The sequence below is a fragment of the Triplophysa rosa genome, linkage group LG10 (assembly GCF_024868665.1).
Source record: "Triplophysa rosa linkage group LG10, Trosa_1v2, whole genome shotgun sequence".
Lineage (NCBI taxonomy): Eukaryota > Metazoa > Chordata > Actinopteri > Cypriniformes > Nemacheilidae > Triplophysa > Triplophysa rosa.
In genome coordinates, this window is record NC_079899.1 from 13,414,177 (window position 1) to 13,426,871 (window position 12,695).

A 12,695-nucleotide genomic window follows, 5' to 3' on the forward strand; every position below is an offset into this window, starting at 1 on the left:
TTTGAGAAATGTCTCAGTGGTTTTGTGTCCATACAAGGAAAGTCAATGTTTTTTGGTTACCAACATTTGTCAAAATATCTTCTTTTGTGTTCTGCAAAAGAAAGTCATAAATGATGAAAGAAGTTTCATTTTGGGGTGAACTATCCCTTAAAAAGCCAAATTATCTGCAGTGATTTACTTGTTACTATGAGTGAGAGCACTAAATGTTTATTATTGGGTATAAAACTGTAATTGAAAATAGCATACACTATAACATGGACTTTATGAAATTATACTGTGCCTTAAAATGACTAAAATGTAGTTGTTTTGGTTAAGCTCTTAATTAATGATATGTCAAATCTGAAAAATGTAACTGAAAAACAACATTCTATTAGATTTAATGGTAATTGTACTAGTTTTAAAATAAACTATATGGATCTCCGTGGGTCTACTGGTAATACATTGGCTCCTGTTAGAGTTATGTGGTTGATAGGAGCCGATAGAACACCTTTTGGAAACTTGCAGATAATTTGTTAAAGCATTTAATCCAAAGCATTTGTAACAGAAACCATCAGAATTTTTTTGTTCTTTCAGCAGGGACCTACCAGTACTACAATGTGTTCCTCGCATTTATTGATAACTGAGTGTAAAGTAAGGGATAATGTACAGGCAGCCGGTTGTTATCGCAGAAATAAGCCCTGACAGTGTGATCAGGACCAGATGCGAAGCGGAGGGTCTCGTATCACACTGAAGGGGCTTATTTCGCGATTACAGCCGGCTGCTTGTACATTTTCCCGCTTATTACACAAACAGGCAATTTGGTAAATATAATAAATCAATTAAATAAATATAATGTCATATATGTTATTAAAAGATAAATTTATATTTGTCAAAAAAACCTGTCAAAATGATTTGCTGCATCCAGGTTACCGTGTTATTAGTTTTGAGTGGTTGTTACCTGGGAATAACAAACCTGCAAATGTCACGACTGGCCAATCCGAATCAAGCATTCCAACGAGCCGTGTAATAAGAATAAATAAAACACAAGCCTATTTACCAATTAATATGTTAGCATTTTGTATTACTTGTATTTATTGTAAACATTTTTGCACAAGAAGATCATCACATTTTTATAAACATTAATGTTAAGAGGTGCATATGACACTATGTGCCAGGTGAAGTTTCTTAATTGTGCAACTGCATGTTGCGTATGACAGTTCAGTCAGTTTTTGTAGTGTGCTGATGACCAGCATGTGTGTGCGGTTGATTATTGTTGCAGCTTGCAGTCCCCCTGTCCTCACCACACTGGGTTGTGTACAGACTGTATAATCGCTTTGCTAAAACATCAGCTTCCTCCACCCCTTCACAGCTCTTCTGCCAGCTCTGGGGAATGGACTCAATGCCATAATGTGCTCCAGCGATTGCCCCTGCCATGCAAGCAATGGTGTCTGTGTCACCACCCAGAGCCAAGCTGTAGGCTATCGTCATCTCCAGGCCTCCGAAATGCTCTGGTAGCCCTTCCCTTGGCTCCAAACAATGCAGAACACAGAAGATGGCAGTGGGCACAGACTGTAATGCAGCGATGCCATTCCCTAATGAAGAAAAGCAAATAAGTTAAGCTTTAGTGGGCTTGAGTATGATTGTGAAAGAGATAGAATTTGTATATCAGCACTAACCCAGTTCGGATATGACCTCCTCAATGCTCACGCTGTTTCTTTCCATAAGTTCTTTCACTCTTTGCAAACGAGTGCAATAGGGTAGCTCTGATAAATTCAGTCTGTGAAGAAAAACAGCACAATGTGCAAGTGTTCTACATGTGTTGCTCATAATCTAACGTCAGTGTTTTGAGTGTTTCACTTACGCTTTAGCATCAAGCTGGGCTGTCTTGTCTTTTTCCAGTTGCTCCATTTCTGAAATCAGTCTGTCAATGAAATTACTTGGCACAGCTAAAGCCCCCTGGAGAGAGAGATGGACGGCAAGGGCCTGCAATATTGCCCCATTGTAGCCCAAGGAGCAGGAGTGTGTTAGGGTTGCACCAAGCCGTGAAAACTGGCAAAAGCAAATTGAAAGAATATAAGTTTCTCGGATTTATTATTACTACGTTTTTTATTACAGACATTTAGTCTGAGAAGTTAAGATTGTGCTTTACCCATATCACACAACCACTTGCAATATGTTTTTAGTCCAAAAAGTACTATAATGTTGCAGATGGAGGACTGTTACTGCTAAGGGAATCAAAGCTCAGACAGCTTCGTGTAGTTGGACATAGCATTTTGATTTTCTTACCTCCCGCACATCAGCTGTATGTCTGAAGGCCAGGGCAAAAGGTGCAGCTCTCATTGCACCCCCATTGCCAAAAGATCCACGGCCACCGAACTGAGCTCTTGCTGGCTGGAAGACATCCCTCAGATGGGGCGATGCAAGCTTTCGCAGTACCTGTATAACACCTGAGCCGTAACCACGTCCTGGAGCAAGCTTGTACTCGCTTGCGAACCTGAAATTACATAGGATAAAATGTCAGAAAAGCTAGAGGCACCCAATACTTGCTACTAAGGGCTAACCCATATTCATTAAATGTAATTTACCTTCGGGCCATGTCTAGTTCATCAAACTCTGCCCTGGTAAGAAGTGAATCAGCAACGCACCGCATCATGGCTGTGTCGTCACTATACTGAAGAATTCCTGGGGAAAAATAATATAAAAGGTTTGCTAAAAGACAAAAAACTAGGTTTGGAAAAGGAGCTGTCCCTTAACATGGGTGGGGAACCATTACATTCAAGAACATGTTGGCTATTTATTGCTTGCCATATCGTACTATAGAGATTTTGTATGTGGACACTATTCGCTTTTACAAGATAATAGGTGGATGCTCACCATCGCCCCGTGTGTCATCTTCCAATGCACCGAGATGCTGAAGAACCCGATCTAAAGGGACATCCACAGCACCTTCAAATTCACCGCCTATGCAATCTCCCAAAACAGCACCGACTAGAGCGCCACGGAACCGGGACAACATCACCGGGGCTGCTGCTACACGCGTCGCAGCTGACATTTCTCGTACTGTATCACTCAATAGTCCAAAACTGCGCAAATTAAACACATTGAAATGTATCACATTTAAAATAAATCGCGTCAGGTGTCTGTCTGGTTTCTGTTTTTTGTTTCGCTATAAGAGTGTTGTTGTCATTGTGTGACGCGCTCCTGACCACATCGTGCCAAATATAAACGCATCATAAATCTTTACAGTTCTATTAAGTCAACCGTGCGAACATTATCTTTGCTTTCGTTGATATATTTATATTGTTTAGAAACTACATAACTCCACTAAAGCTTCTGTTATGACTGCAAAACGTTTTTTTATATAAATTATTATGTAATTTTAATATTACACACAAACTACTAACGTTACCGTTCCGCCATCATGTAAAGCAATCTCGGTTCAAACGGGTCATGATTCGACACTATTTAAAATAATAAAACAATGTTCAACCCCTGCATTCATGCGCAAATGATCATTATGGGGAAGATGTTCTTATATATACAGTTATATTTTGTTTGATTTCAAGTCATGCATGATGCACCTGAAAATGCAAGATAATTCCTCATTGTAGGTTTGTGAATCTGCGGATACGCTTCCGACTTTGCGTATTGCGCAGTTCTGCTGCGCAGATAGGAAGTTCAGTGAGCGTATTCAAAGAGGCGGGTAGATTGAAAACTTACTACTTTTTGAAGGTATACCATATTTAAACTAAAGACGTTACATTCAGGTAAGATACATATTTTTTTTAACGCTTTAATATTACGCATCAATAAATTTGGCATTTAAGAAATACAGCAGGACGTCGTAGCTAAGAGCAAGATGCGCATTAGCTTGACAGTGTCAACAACATTCAGTTATTGTTTAACAATGCCTCACATTTATTTTACATCCTCTCAGAAATTAGTTTAAGTGGACATTAAATATACATTACTTTATTCTTGTGCATAAAATAACACTGTCCTATGTTTCATTTTAATATTCAATTTAGCATTATTTTTATTACATTTATTTACATCAGGTTTGGGAACACGTGTTATGAATCCCTGGGACCCCAATATTTACACAGTAACACCTGCTGCTAAGATTTTAGCCAGATGTGTAGCCGCAGGCACCATGACACAGGTAAACAATACACTGGTTTTGTGACACTGATTTTACAATGGCTGTGATAAATAATTTTATGGATTATCATGTTATGGATTTTACAGGAGGAACTTAAGGCTGTTCCACAAGAGTCTGAAGTATTTTCTTCATCTTTACTTGAGGTTGACCAGCTGAACAGAATCAAACAAGATCTTGATCAGGTTGAAATCAAACGGAATGCTTCAAATTACTACATCAGTCAATTATCTGCAAAATTGTAATAAATGCCATAATTTTTTACTTTAGTTTTTTTTTCCATATTGGTTTAGACAAATTTGGATTTAGACTTGCTGAAGTTGGAAAGAGATGGAGCGGATGTAACTCACAGCCATTATCTCAGTAAGTGTTGAAAAAGTAGTTGTGTAGCATGATATTTTCATGTAGATTTACTTTTAAATAATGTCTTGATTTGACTAATAAATGTGTTTTGTTGTAAGGCCAAAGATTTGCTTCCTTGCAACAGTTCACATCTCACCTTCAGGATGTTTTGCGAGAACAGACAGTCCTGCGAGAGCGGCTCACAAAACCATTGTGTCAGCAGAATCTGCCCATTCAGGCTGATCTTAACAGGTCAGAATTAATAATATGCCATGTTATTATTGGATAAAATGTTTTTTAGGGGGGGCTTTTAAAATTGTGCTACAGCAATGTAAGTGGTGTTGTTTTCCATGCTCAAAAGGATTTTTTTATTAAAAGGATACTCTGCCGTAAAATGAAAATTCTGTCGTGAATTACTCACCCTGAATTCGTACAAAAACCCTAGGACCTCCGTTTATCTTTGGAACACAAACTAAGAACATTTTGAAGAGGTCCTGGAGATTTCTGACTCCAGCCCATAGATAGACAGTAACGTAACTGACATTATGCGCTTTTAATTATTCTTAAATGATTTTGTCTACAGATATGTGGTAGAACTGATGGGGATGGTAGTGGAGTTCATTCAGAACTTGGAAGTAAAAATTAAGATGGTTCGAGCAATTCCAACCACTGAGGATTCTCTGAGCAGTTTGGTAAGGTTAGGATTTCTATATACACTGCTCGAACAAATCAAGGGAACACCTAAATCACACTAGGTTAAAACTCTTCACTTATATACATTGCATAATGATGTGAGAACAGAATAATGTGACAATGGTCAATGAAAGCCAAAATCGTAAACACATTCAGGGCCGGAATTACAGTAAAATCGCTGTAAAAAAAAGATAATACTGGCTCATTCAACTTGTTTGAATTTCACTACAGTAAGTCATAATGTTAGTCAGTAATGTGCATGGCCCTACGTGCCCGCATGAACTCCCAGCAATGTCTGGGAATACTCCTGGTGAGATGGCACATGGTGTCCTGGGGATCTCCTCCCAGACCTGGATCAGAGCATAAGTGAGCTCCTGGACAGTCTATGGTGCTACTTGACGGCTTCGGATAGGTTGATTGATATTCCTGATGGTTAACTGACTTGGTGTTAAGCTGTGATGATTAAGTGTTCCCTTAATTTTTTTGAGCAGTGTATTTGGACAGTACCATAAGCATTGCTGTTGTTTTGAATGTCAGCAAGGGAATGAATATCAGCCATGTATGATAGCATCATATGTGATGGGGGTTTTCTTAACATCCACCCCTTACTCATTAAATGTAAATGAATACAACTACTAGTCATTAATGTTGTGATTTATGTTTTTACCTTATTGAAGAAATCCTGTTATATTTATTATGTTGGAAGTGTCTATGGTAATAATATTTCCATCTCCTCTTCATCAGAATAATGCCAGGACTCAATTACTGGCTCAGGTCACTGAAGTTGAGAATCTGTACAAGCAAGTTCTTAAGAGACGGAGTCAGCCACAGATCAACAATGAAGATGGGTCCGTTGACAAAGCATATTAAAAAATTATAATAATGTTTAGTTGCACCTACTGTTTGTTTAGCATACTAATGGTCATCTGGATCTGTTTAAACATTTTTGAAATAAAAAAATGCAACACTGTTGTCAAGATAAACAGTTGGCTGCAGTTGTTTTTGCTTTCCATTTATTTTTTATTTCCCTTTATCTTGATTTGTCTTCATATGTTTCTCTTATGGCTGCCTTGTGATCACTAATAAGAATCGGTGACATCCTACAGAATCTGTTGATATATCTACACAGTATGTAAATAAGTCTATGGTCTTTCCATTTGTGCATTGTGTAAGTATTTGTTAATTTTAAATAAATGTTCTAATTCCATCATTCCATTTATGGTTTGTGTGCTACATATATTATGTTACTGATATATTTGTCAAGTAAACTAGATGCCCGCTGCTGCATTTCTGATTCACCAGAACATTTTTGGACATTAGCTTGCCTATTGGAAATAGCTCAAATGATTTTGTTCAATGCTCCTTTAATGGTCTTTAAATTTAAATGGTACATTCAGCACAATAATTTGTTGTTGGTGCTTTTCCATCTCTTCCATTCTAAGCACTTCGAGTGAAATGCTATGTTTTGTGCACAGCAGCTCCACCTACAGTACAACAGGTAAAGAGCAACTTGATGTTAGTGTAAATTTTATTTAAGTAAAAAATGTATTGGTTCTGTGTCTGATGCTACCTGTTGTTTTATCTCTTGAATCTTGCTTTCCTCTTTTTCCAGACTGTGTCCGTGTTTTTTTAGAAGTCCTTCAATGTGCCTTGGTGGTTATAATTGTATTAGCATTCAAAAACTATTTTAGAACATTGCTTCCAAAAATGACTCTAATCTAAGCACATACCGTTGAACCTCAGTGTTCGGTTCCATTGCATAGCGCTCTTGTAGAAAATGTTGTAGTACTGGGTCTTTTGGTTCTAACGTGCTCAGGGCTTCACAGGCAGCAATGCGCACACAGGGCTCCTCCTCCAGATGTAGAGCCCACATCAACAACTTCTGGAGAGCTGGGGTCATGCAACCTATTTTTCCTAAAGCTTTATTTAAAACAGGAAAATACTAACATTCAATGTTAGACGTAATATTAGTGCATGTCAAAAAGAGAGGTTCGTGCTAAAATGTATATTTAAGTTAGTAACTGTTAGTATGAGGGCTGGTTGTCACAATAAACTGGTACTATAACATGATATTAAAAACAATTATAATAGGTATTGTTTTAATACACGTGATAATTTAAATAATTCAGAACTCATTTAAAAGTTTGCTCAATTCACAAAGGTTAAAAATTCTCACTTTTCCTCTCCCTACACCCCTATTTTGAGTATAATTGGCAAAAAAAAAAAACCGCACACAAAATAAACAAAATTAAAGCTGAATTTGACTAAATGCATTATTCATTAAAAACAACTATTTTTTGGCTTCAGAAGTTTAAATATAGTGCACCACTCATATAAACATACTTTTACTGTGCTTTCTTGTTGCAGAATCAATGTTTTGCCTTTGTGTTTTATGGAAGTCTTTATAGTTATGGAATTCTTTAAGGGTAAATAATGACAAAACCTTTTTACATTTTAGGTGAACTATCCCTTTAAGTAATATGGTGCAATTTAAATATATTTAACATAAATTTCTTTCATTGCAACCGTTATGGAGCTTACCATTAATCGCCTCCACTTTCACTTCCCATAATGGGTCATTCTGCATCAAGTTAATTAGCTGATCCAGAACCTGTGAACACATTTTATTAGCCATGAAATTAATGCGGTCATTCAAAGAAACCCTCAGGCAATAGGCAATTTCCATCCTTCTATTTGATCAAAGATCTCAATTGAACCACAAGTTTTCCTCTAATTGTGTCTATTGCGCAGACTAAAGCTTAAATTCTCACCGCCTGGTCTTCAATCATCAGAGTTGCTGCAGTCAAGCACGCTTGTGTGCGCACAGCCACATAGACATCATTAAAGCACTGCAGAAAATTGGGCAGTAGCTTGGGTGTCATTATGTTAAGCTGATCAATGAATATTAGCGCTTCTAATCGCAGAACATTTGGACCCTCCTTGAGCTTCACACTATGGAAAAATTGTTTGTTAGGAATTAATTAAATAGATGCAGAAGCCATAAAGCAGATTGTAAAGCATTTTGCCTATAGGTCAGACTCGTCTGTTGGGTCAATAACCTCAGCTCATTATGCAGATCTGTGTCCATGTCCAGTTTACTCAGAGTGTGAGCTGCAGCCTTACGAACATCACAACTCCAGTCATTCCACATCATGTGGATCAGTTTGCTGCAAAGATCCTGCACAAAAGCATTTTTGATCAGTATGTTCGGCATTCACTGTGTAGGTGAGAATAATAGACGTATACGCTACAATAGCAGGGAAGAAATTATTATTTAACAGTTAGTTCTATTGAAAGTGAATGATGACCACAGCTGTCTGTCTTTGTATTGGAAAGAGCAGCCTAGACGTTTTCCCTTTTTAAGTCACAATATGACAGGATATTCACTTTTAGGTGAACTGTCTCTTTAAGAAATAATATCATAATACCTTATTGATTGGACCTCTGAGCTGTGCAATGCTATTACAGGCCTGAAAACGAGTTCTCCAATTACCGTTGTTTAATTCTTCAGCCAGAAGAGAGCGCACTAGAGTCTGAATAAAAATAAAAATTTGATAAAAAGAACAATTTATTGTGAATAAGACAAAGTTGTGCACTACAGTGCACACAAGGCATAAAAAATACAGAGAGAGACACACCAAAAAGAGTCACTTACAGATTTTCTGCTAATTCTGGAGAGCAAAACCATCGACTGCTTTTGATCTGAAGGAGAATCACAGATGAAGTGCTGGGACAAAAGTCTCTGTATGACAGCTTGACCTGTATCGCCGTGTATGGCCAGGCACTGTGCAGCCATCCAGCTATCAGCACCTGTGCCTGAAAGGTCTGAGTCACAACAAATCATACTCATTTTTTGTGAACATCTGTAGGTCAGATTTCGTGTTTGTGTTTTTGGTCATTTAAGTATAATACATAAAATATCTTGAGATCATGTTAATACCGTTCACCTTGTTTTAATGTGCTTTGGAGTATGCCTTTGGCTTGTGAGTTAGGAGTCCTTATGACATACTGGCACACTGCAGCAGCCATCTGAACTCTCCTCACAGGGTCATCAAGAGCCGAGACAATGAGATCTTGCAGTTCTTGAGCTACTGCCCGCGCTTTCCATCTCTCACATTGAGCTAGAAAAAATGAAATTAGCAATCACTATTTCAATAGAACCAATAACAGTAGGCCTACCTTAATGTACAGTATGTTTTATAAAGAACCCTTTAACAAGCCTAAGTGATGTGATGCCAAAACTGTAGTGATTAGTGCAGTGTAGTAGTGAAACTCAAAAACCAAAAACATATAAACATATAATAAAACATAATATATTATATAATATTCTCATTTAGACAATTGCATTAGGAAAGCAAAGGTCACACAAACTGATCAAATTGTATAAATCATTTAAAGGCATAAATGTACACATCTATTCTGTTCTATTCTATTCTATTACTGGGCTTGTTGGAATGCTTGATTCTGATTTGCCCGCCGCAACATTTGCAGGTTAATTATTCCCATAACAACCTCTCAAAACTAGGTTACCCGCATGCAGCAAATCATTTTGACAGGTATTTTTGACAAATTAAATATAAATATGTCTTTTAAGAACATATATGACATTACATTTACAAATAATTAAACCAAATTGCCTGTTCGTGACATTTGAAAGTCGTTTCTTACCTTAAAGAGTACATAACTATGGATTTTTAAGGTCCTACTTTGGTTTATGGAGTGTCCAACAACAAGTTTATGTACACAGAAGGTGTAAAAACACTATTATTTCATAATAATAGGCAGTTATTCTTACCTTACTACAGCTACAGTGTTTGGGGGAGAAGAGTGAGGTTTTCGTGGGCAGTCCTAGCAAAACGTAGGCGGGGACTATATGTAGTGAGGTAGATCCGCGGCGGTTCGCGAATCGGACTAGAGACGACTCGTTTGCGTGATTCAGAGTCGACTCCCTTTTTTCCAAGCCAATAACTTTGTTATTCATTCACTTTTGGATTTACAACTTGGCAAACTGCTTACTTTCAAACACGGCAACATTACACACTGCATGAAATGTAATTTTCATGATCTCATGTTATTTACTCTTTAAAACCGAAAGGAAACAGCTTTTCCTCGCAGAAAGTCAACATTCAGTAAAAATTTGCTAATAAAATATTTCAAGTTCTCATTTCATGACCAGTTTTTTCTCATGTGGCATGTAGCTTTGCGTCGGGTCCTGATCACACTGTCGGGGCTTATTTCTGCGATAACAACCGGCTGCCTGTACATTATGCCTTACTTATATTTAGATTTACTATTTAGATTCAACTTTATTGTCATTGCACATGTACAAGTACAAGGCAACGAAATGTGACCTCTGCATTTAACCCATCCAGAGAGTAGTGAACACACGTACCTCCGGAGCAGTGGGCAGCTATCACTGCAGCGCCCAGGGAGCAAGTAGGGGTAAGGTGCCTTGCTCAAGGGCACCTCAGTTGTTACCCGCCGGCCCTGGGAATCGAACCGGCAACCTTCTGGTCACGAGTCCGACTCTCTAACCATTAGGCCACAACTGCCCCGTATTGCATTGCATATTGGATTTTACACATTGAAAATGGCTGATTTCTTAGCTGACAGATTAACCTGCTTCACCATGCTCAGGATACTGCTGTAGTCCATGAACTGCTCCTGAAGCACAAGTTATGATGGCCTCCAGCCGCACAGAATAATTAGGATCAATAAGACCTTTTTTTAGACCCTCAGTGGTCACACTGTGCAAGGGCAACTCTAGATGAAAGACAATCATTATCCAAAATCCGTTTCCATGAGAGCTATTCATGCAATAAAGTATTATTATAACTATACAGATATCCAAAGTAATGTTTTTAGCACACACATTTTATCTGTTTATATTGATGTGTTTGAATATTTACAGCTAGAAAATCTAGTTTTAGAAAAAGAAGAAAAAGAAGGATCTACTGACTGATGTTCCAAAACCTTCTCCACTTGTCCACTGCATAGTGAAGAGAGGAGAGTTCTGCCACAGGCTTGCAGTGCAGCAGCTGTATGGTGACCTCCAGTCTGCTGAACTCAGGAGGTCTGAGGTCATCCAGCTCAGGGGCATATTCTGGCAAATTCACCTGTGCTTCTCTCACAGAGCTACCTTTTCCTTCAAGAGAAGATATAAGACATTAACCATATAGAGCCACAAATATAAATCGAAGAAATATCTTAATTGTTTCGATTATATGGTTTTCTGTATGAAATTGGACAACATGGTGTTTGTTTTTATTTCCTTTAATCCTACGGAATAAAACAGTTTATATTTGTTTACAAAACCAATTTCAAGCATTTAAATGTCTTTATAGAGCAAGTGTGAGCAAACTTTTGGCAATGCTTGTTTGAAAACCTGCAAGGCAAATTTCCTAAAACACTTTGCACGTACTTCAGCTCATGCATATTTAATCCTACCTGTGAAGATTTCCTGCTTAGAGATGTTCTTTGTGTGAAAAACATGACTGCCGTCACATGGATTCTGGATGACCTGCGGACGTGGGGCCTGGGGGATCTCAAAGCGCTTGACACTCACTGTGGTTGCTGTTTTATTTAAGCAATTCTGCACACTCACTGGAAATGACACATGACCTAAAACCCTGTGCAAGTTAATTTAGGACAGACACAAAATAAAAAGAGCAAGAAAACTTTAGGCCTGGCTGGGACTAATTAAAGTGCATGTTCTAAATGGAAAGCATCGAAAAAGGAAGCGTTTTTGACAATAACCTACCTGTGTTGTTTCCTCAGTGGCAACAGTGGACCAGACTTATTTTGACATTTATCTTTGGGGATGTGCTGGTTGATGAAACCTTGTTCTGTAGTCTTGCCAAGCTTCTTCTGTGCAAGCTCCTGACACCTGCTGTTCCTGCTCTGAGCTACCCAATCCTCTGTAGAAGTTTGCCTCAGGCAGGTGTGCACATTGATCTGCCCTGTCCATGCTAAGGCATCAAACCTTTTGCTCCGATTGCTATAAATTTTAAAAGCCTGCACTGAAACACTGTGTGTTTCTCTGGTGAGAGAATTAACGTTGCAATGCATGTCTTTGTTTTTATGCTTCTTTACATTTTTTAATTTGGTGGCTGATGCTAAAGGGCCTGTAAGATGAAAAAGCCCACTAAAATCATGTTTTCTGTATGAAATGGGACCCATTTCACACACCACTTCTTCAGAGAAAGAAAGCCCTTGGGTTGCATTATTCAAGAATCGTTTGTAAAGTCGTTTCTCTCTAAACTTATTATGGTTTTCTGGTCTCCATATAGCATGCTGTAAATTCATGGTGTGCGATGAGGAGAAAATTCTAAAAAGGGGAACAAATTTAAGAGTTGGGAGATGATTTTAAGATCAGTTATTTATATTTCTTTGGTCAAACTTTCTCTTACACGATAGATATGTCAATCAATTAAAAACTGGTTATTTAAAAATAGTCGCATTAGTTATTAATAGAAATCTGGATGCCTGTTTTTTTTTCATATCACTACACAAGACAGGACCC

General features: G+C 38.0%; 3 protein-coding genes across 4 annotated transcripts; 1 reads left to right on the plus strand and 2 right to left on the minus strand.

The window, feature by feature from the left end:
- Positions 1 to 1,053: 1,053 nt before the first annotated feature.
- adprs (ADP-ribosylserine hydrolase) lies at positions 1,054 to 3,578 on the minus strand. 2 transcript variants are annotated; one of them, XM_057343863.1, is made up of 7 exons: positions 3,561 to 3,578; positions 2,854 to 3,062; positions 2,565 to 2,661; positions 2,266 to 2,473; positions 1,841 to 2,028; positions 1,656 to 1,756; positions 1,054 to 1,571 (listed from the first exon to the last, which is right to left on the minus strand). In XM_057343863.1, the coding sequence occupies exons 2-7, from the start codon at positions 3,029 to 3,031 to the stop codon at positions 1,198 to 1,200; spliced, it is 1,146 nt and encodes a 381-aa protein (XP_057199846.1). In that variant the 5' UTR covers positions 3,032 to 3,062; positions 3,561 to 3,578; the 3' UTR covers positions 1,054 to 1,197. The 2 variants fall into 2 exon arrangements, with proteins under 2 accessions (XP_057199846.1, XP_057199845.1); XM_057343862.1 differs by lacking the exon at positions 3,561 to 3,578 and adding an exon at positions 3,373 to 3,411.
- A 44-nt stretch (positions 3,579 to 3,622) lies between these two features.
- haus2 (HAUS augmin like complex subunit 2) lies at positions 3,623 to 6,395 on the plus strand. Its single transcript, XM_057343867.1, has 7 exons — positions 3,623 to 3,746; positions 4,038 to 4,141; positions 4,228 to 4,323; positions 4,432 to 4,501; positions 4,600 to 4,732; positions 5,064 to 5,172; positions 5,918 to 6,395. The coding sequence occupies exons 2-7, from the start codon at positions 4,055 to 4,057 to the stop codon at positions 6,041 to 6,043; spliced, it is 621 nt and encodes a 206-aa protein (XP_057199850.1). The 5' UTR covers positions 3,623 to 3,746; positions 4,038 to 4,054; the 3' UTR covers positions 6,044 to 6,395.
- A 142-nt stretch (positions 6,396 to 6,537) lies between these two features.
- On the minus strand, positions 6,538 to 12,478 carry heatr4 (HEAT repeat containing 4). The gene is made up of 13 exons (XM_057343084.1): positions 11,934 to 12,478; positions 11,621 to 11,802; positions 11,133 to 11,318; positions 10,793 to 10,936; positions 9,121 to 9,294; positions 8,829 to 8,998; positions 8,602 to 8,706; positions 8,233 to 8,351; positions 7,945 to 8,125; positions 7,715 to 7,784; positions 6,904 to 7,093; positions 6,744 to 6,822; positions 6,538 to 6,657 (listed from the first exon to the last, which is right to left on the minus strand). Exons 1-13 carry the CDS (start codon positions 12,476 to 12,478, stop codon positions 6,538 to 6,540), a joined length of 2,265 nt encoding a protein of 754 aa, XP_057199067.1.
- Between the last annotated feature and the right edge of the window lie 217 nt (positions 12,479 to 12,695).

Bases quoted from the DNA above. Each gene is read 5' to 3' on its own strand.
- adprs (XM_057343863.1), bottom strand. From the start codon at position 3,031: ATGTCAGCTGCGACGCGTGTAGCAGCAGCCCCGGTGATGTTGTCCCGG. The intron at 2,662-2,853 runs GTGAGCATCCAC...ATTTTTCCCCAG, and splicing joins AGATGACACACGGGGCGATG to GAATTCTTCAGTATAGTGAC. The intron at 1,572-1,655 runs GTTAGTGCTGAT...TTTCTTCATTAG, and splicing joins GGAGGTCATATCCGAACTGG to GGAATGGCATCGCTGCATTA.
- haus2 (XM_057343867.1), top strand. From the start codon at position 4,055: ATGAATCCCTGGGACCCCAATATTTACACAGTAACACCTGCTGCTAAG. The intron at 4,142-4,227 runs GTAAACAATACA...TGGATTTTACAG, and splicing joins CCGCAGGCACCATGACACAG to GAGGAACTTAAGGCTGTTCC. The intron at 4,733-5,063 runs GTCAGAATTAAT...TTTTGTCTACAG, and splicing joins ATTCAGGCTGATCTTAACAG to ATATGTGGTAGAACTGATGG.
- heatr4 (XM_057343084.1), bottom strand. From the start codon at position 12,478: ATGAATTTACAGCATGCTATATGGAGACCAGAAAACCATAATAAGTTT. The intron at 8,999-9,120 runs GTGAACGGTATT...GTTGTGACTCAG, and splicing joins CCAAAGCACATTAAAACAAG to ACCTTTCAGGCACAGGTGCT. The intron at 8,352-8,601 runs GTATTATGATAT...GCTTTTGTGCAG, and splicing joins TCAGAGGTCCAATCAATAAG to GATCTTTGCAGCAAACTGAT.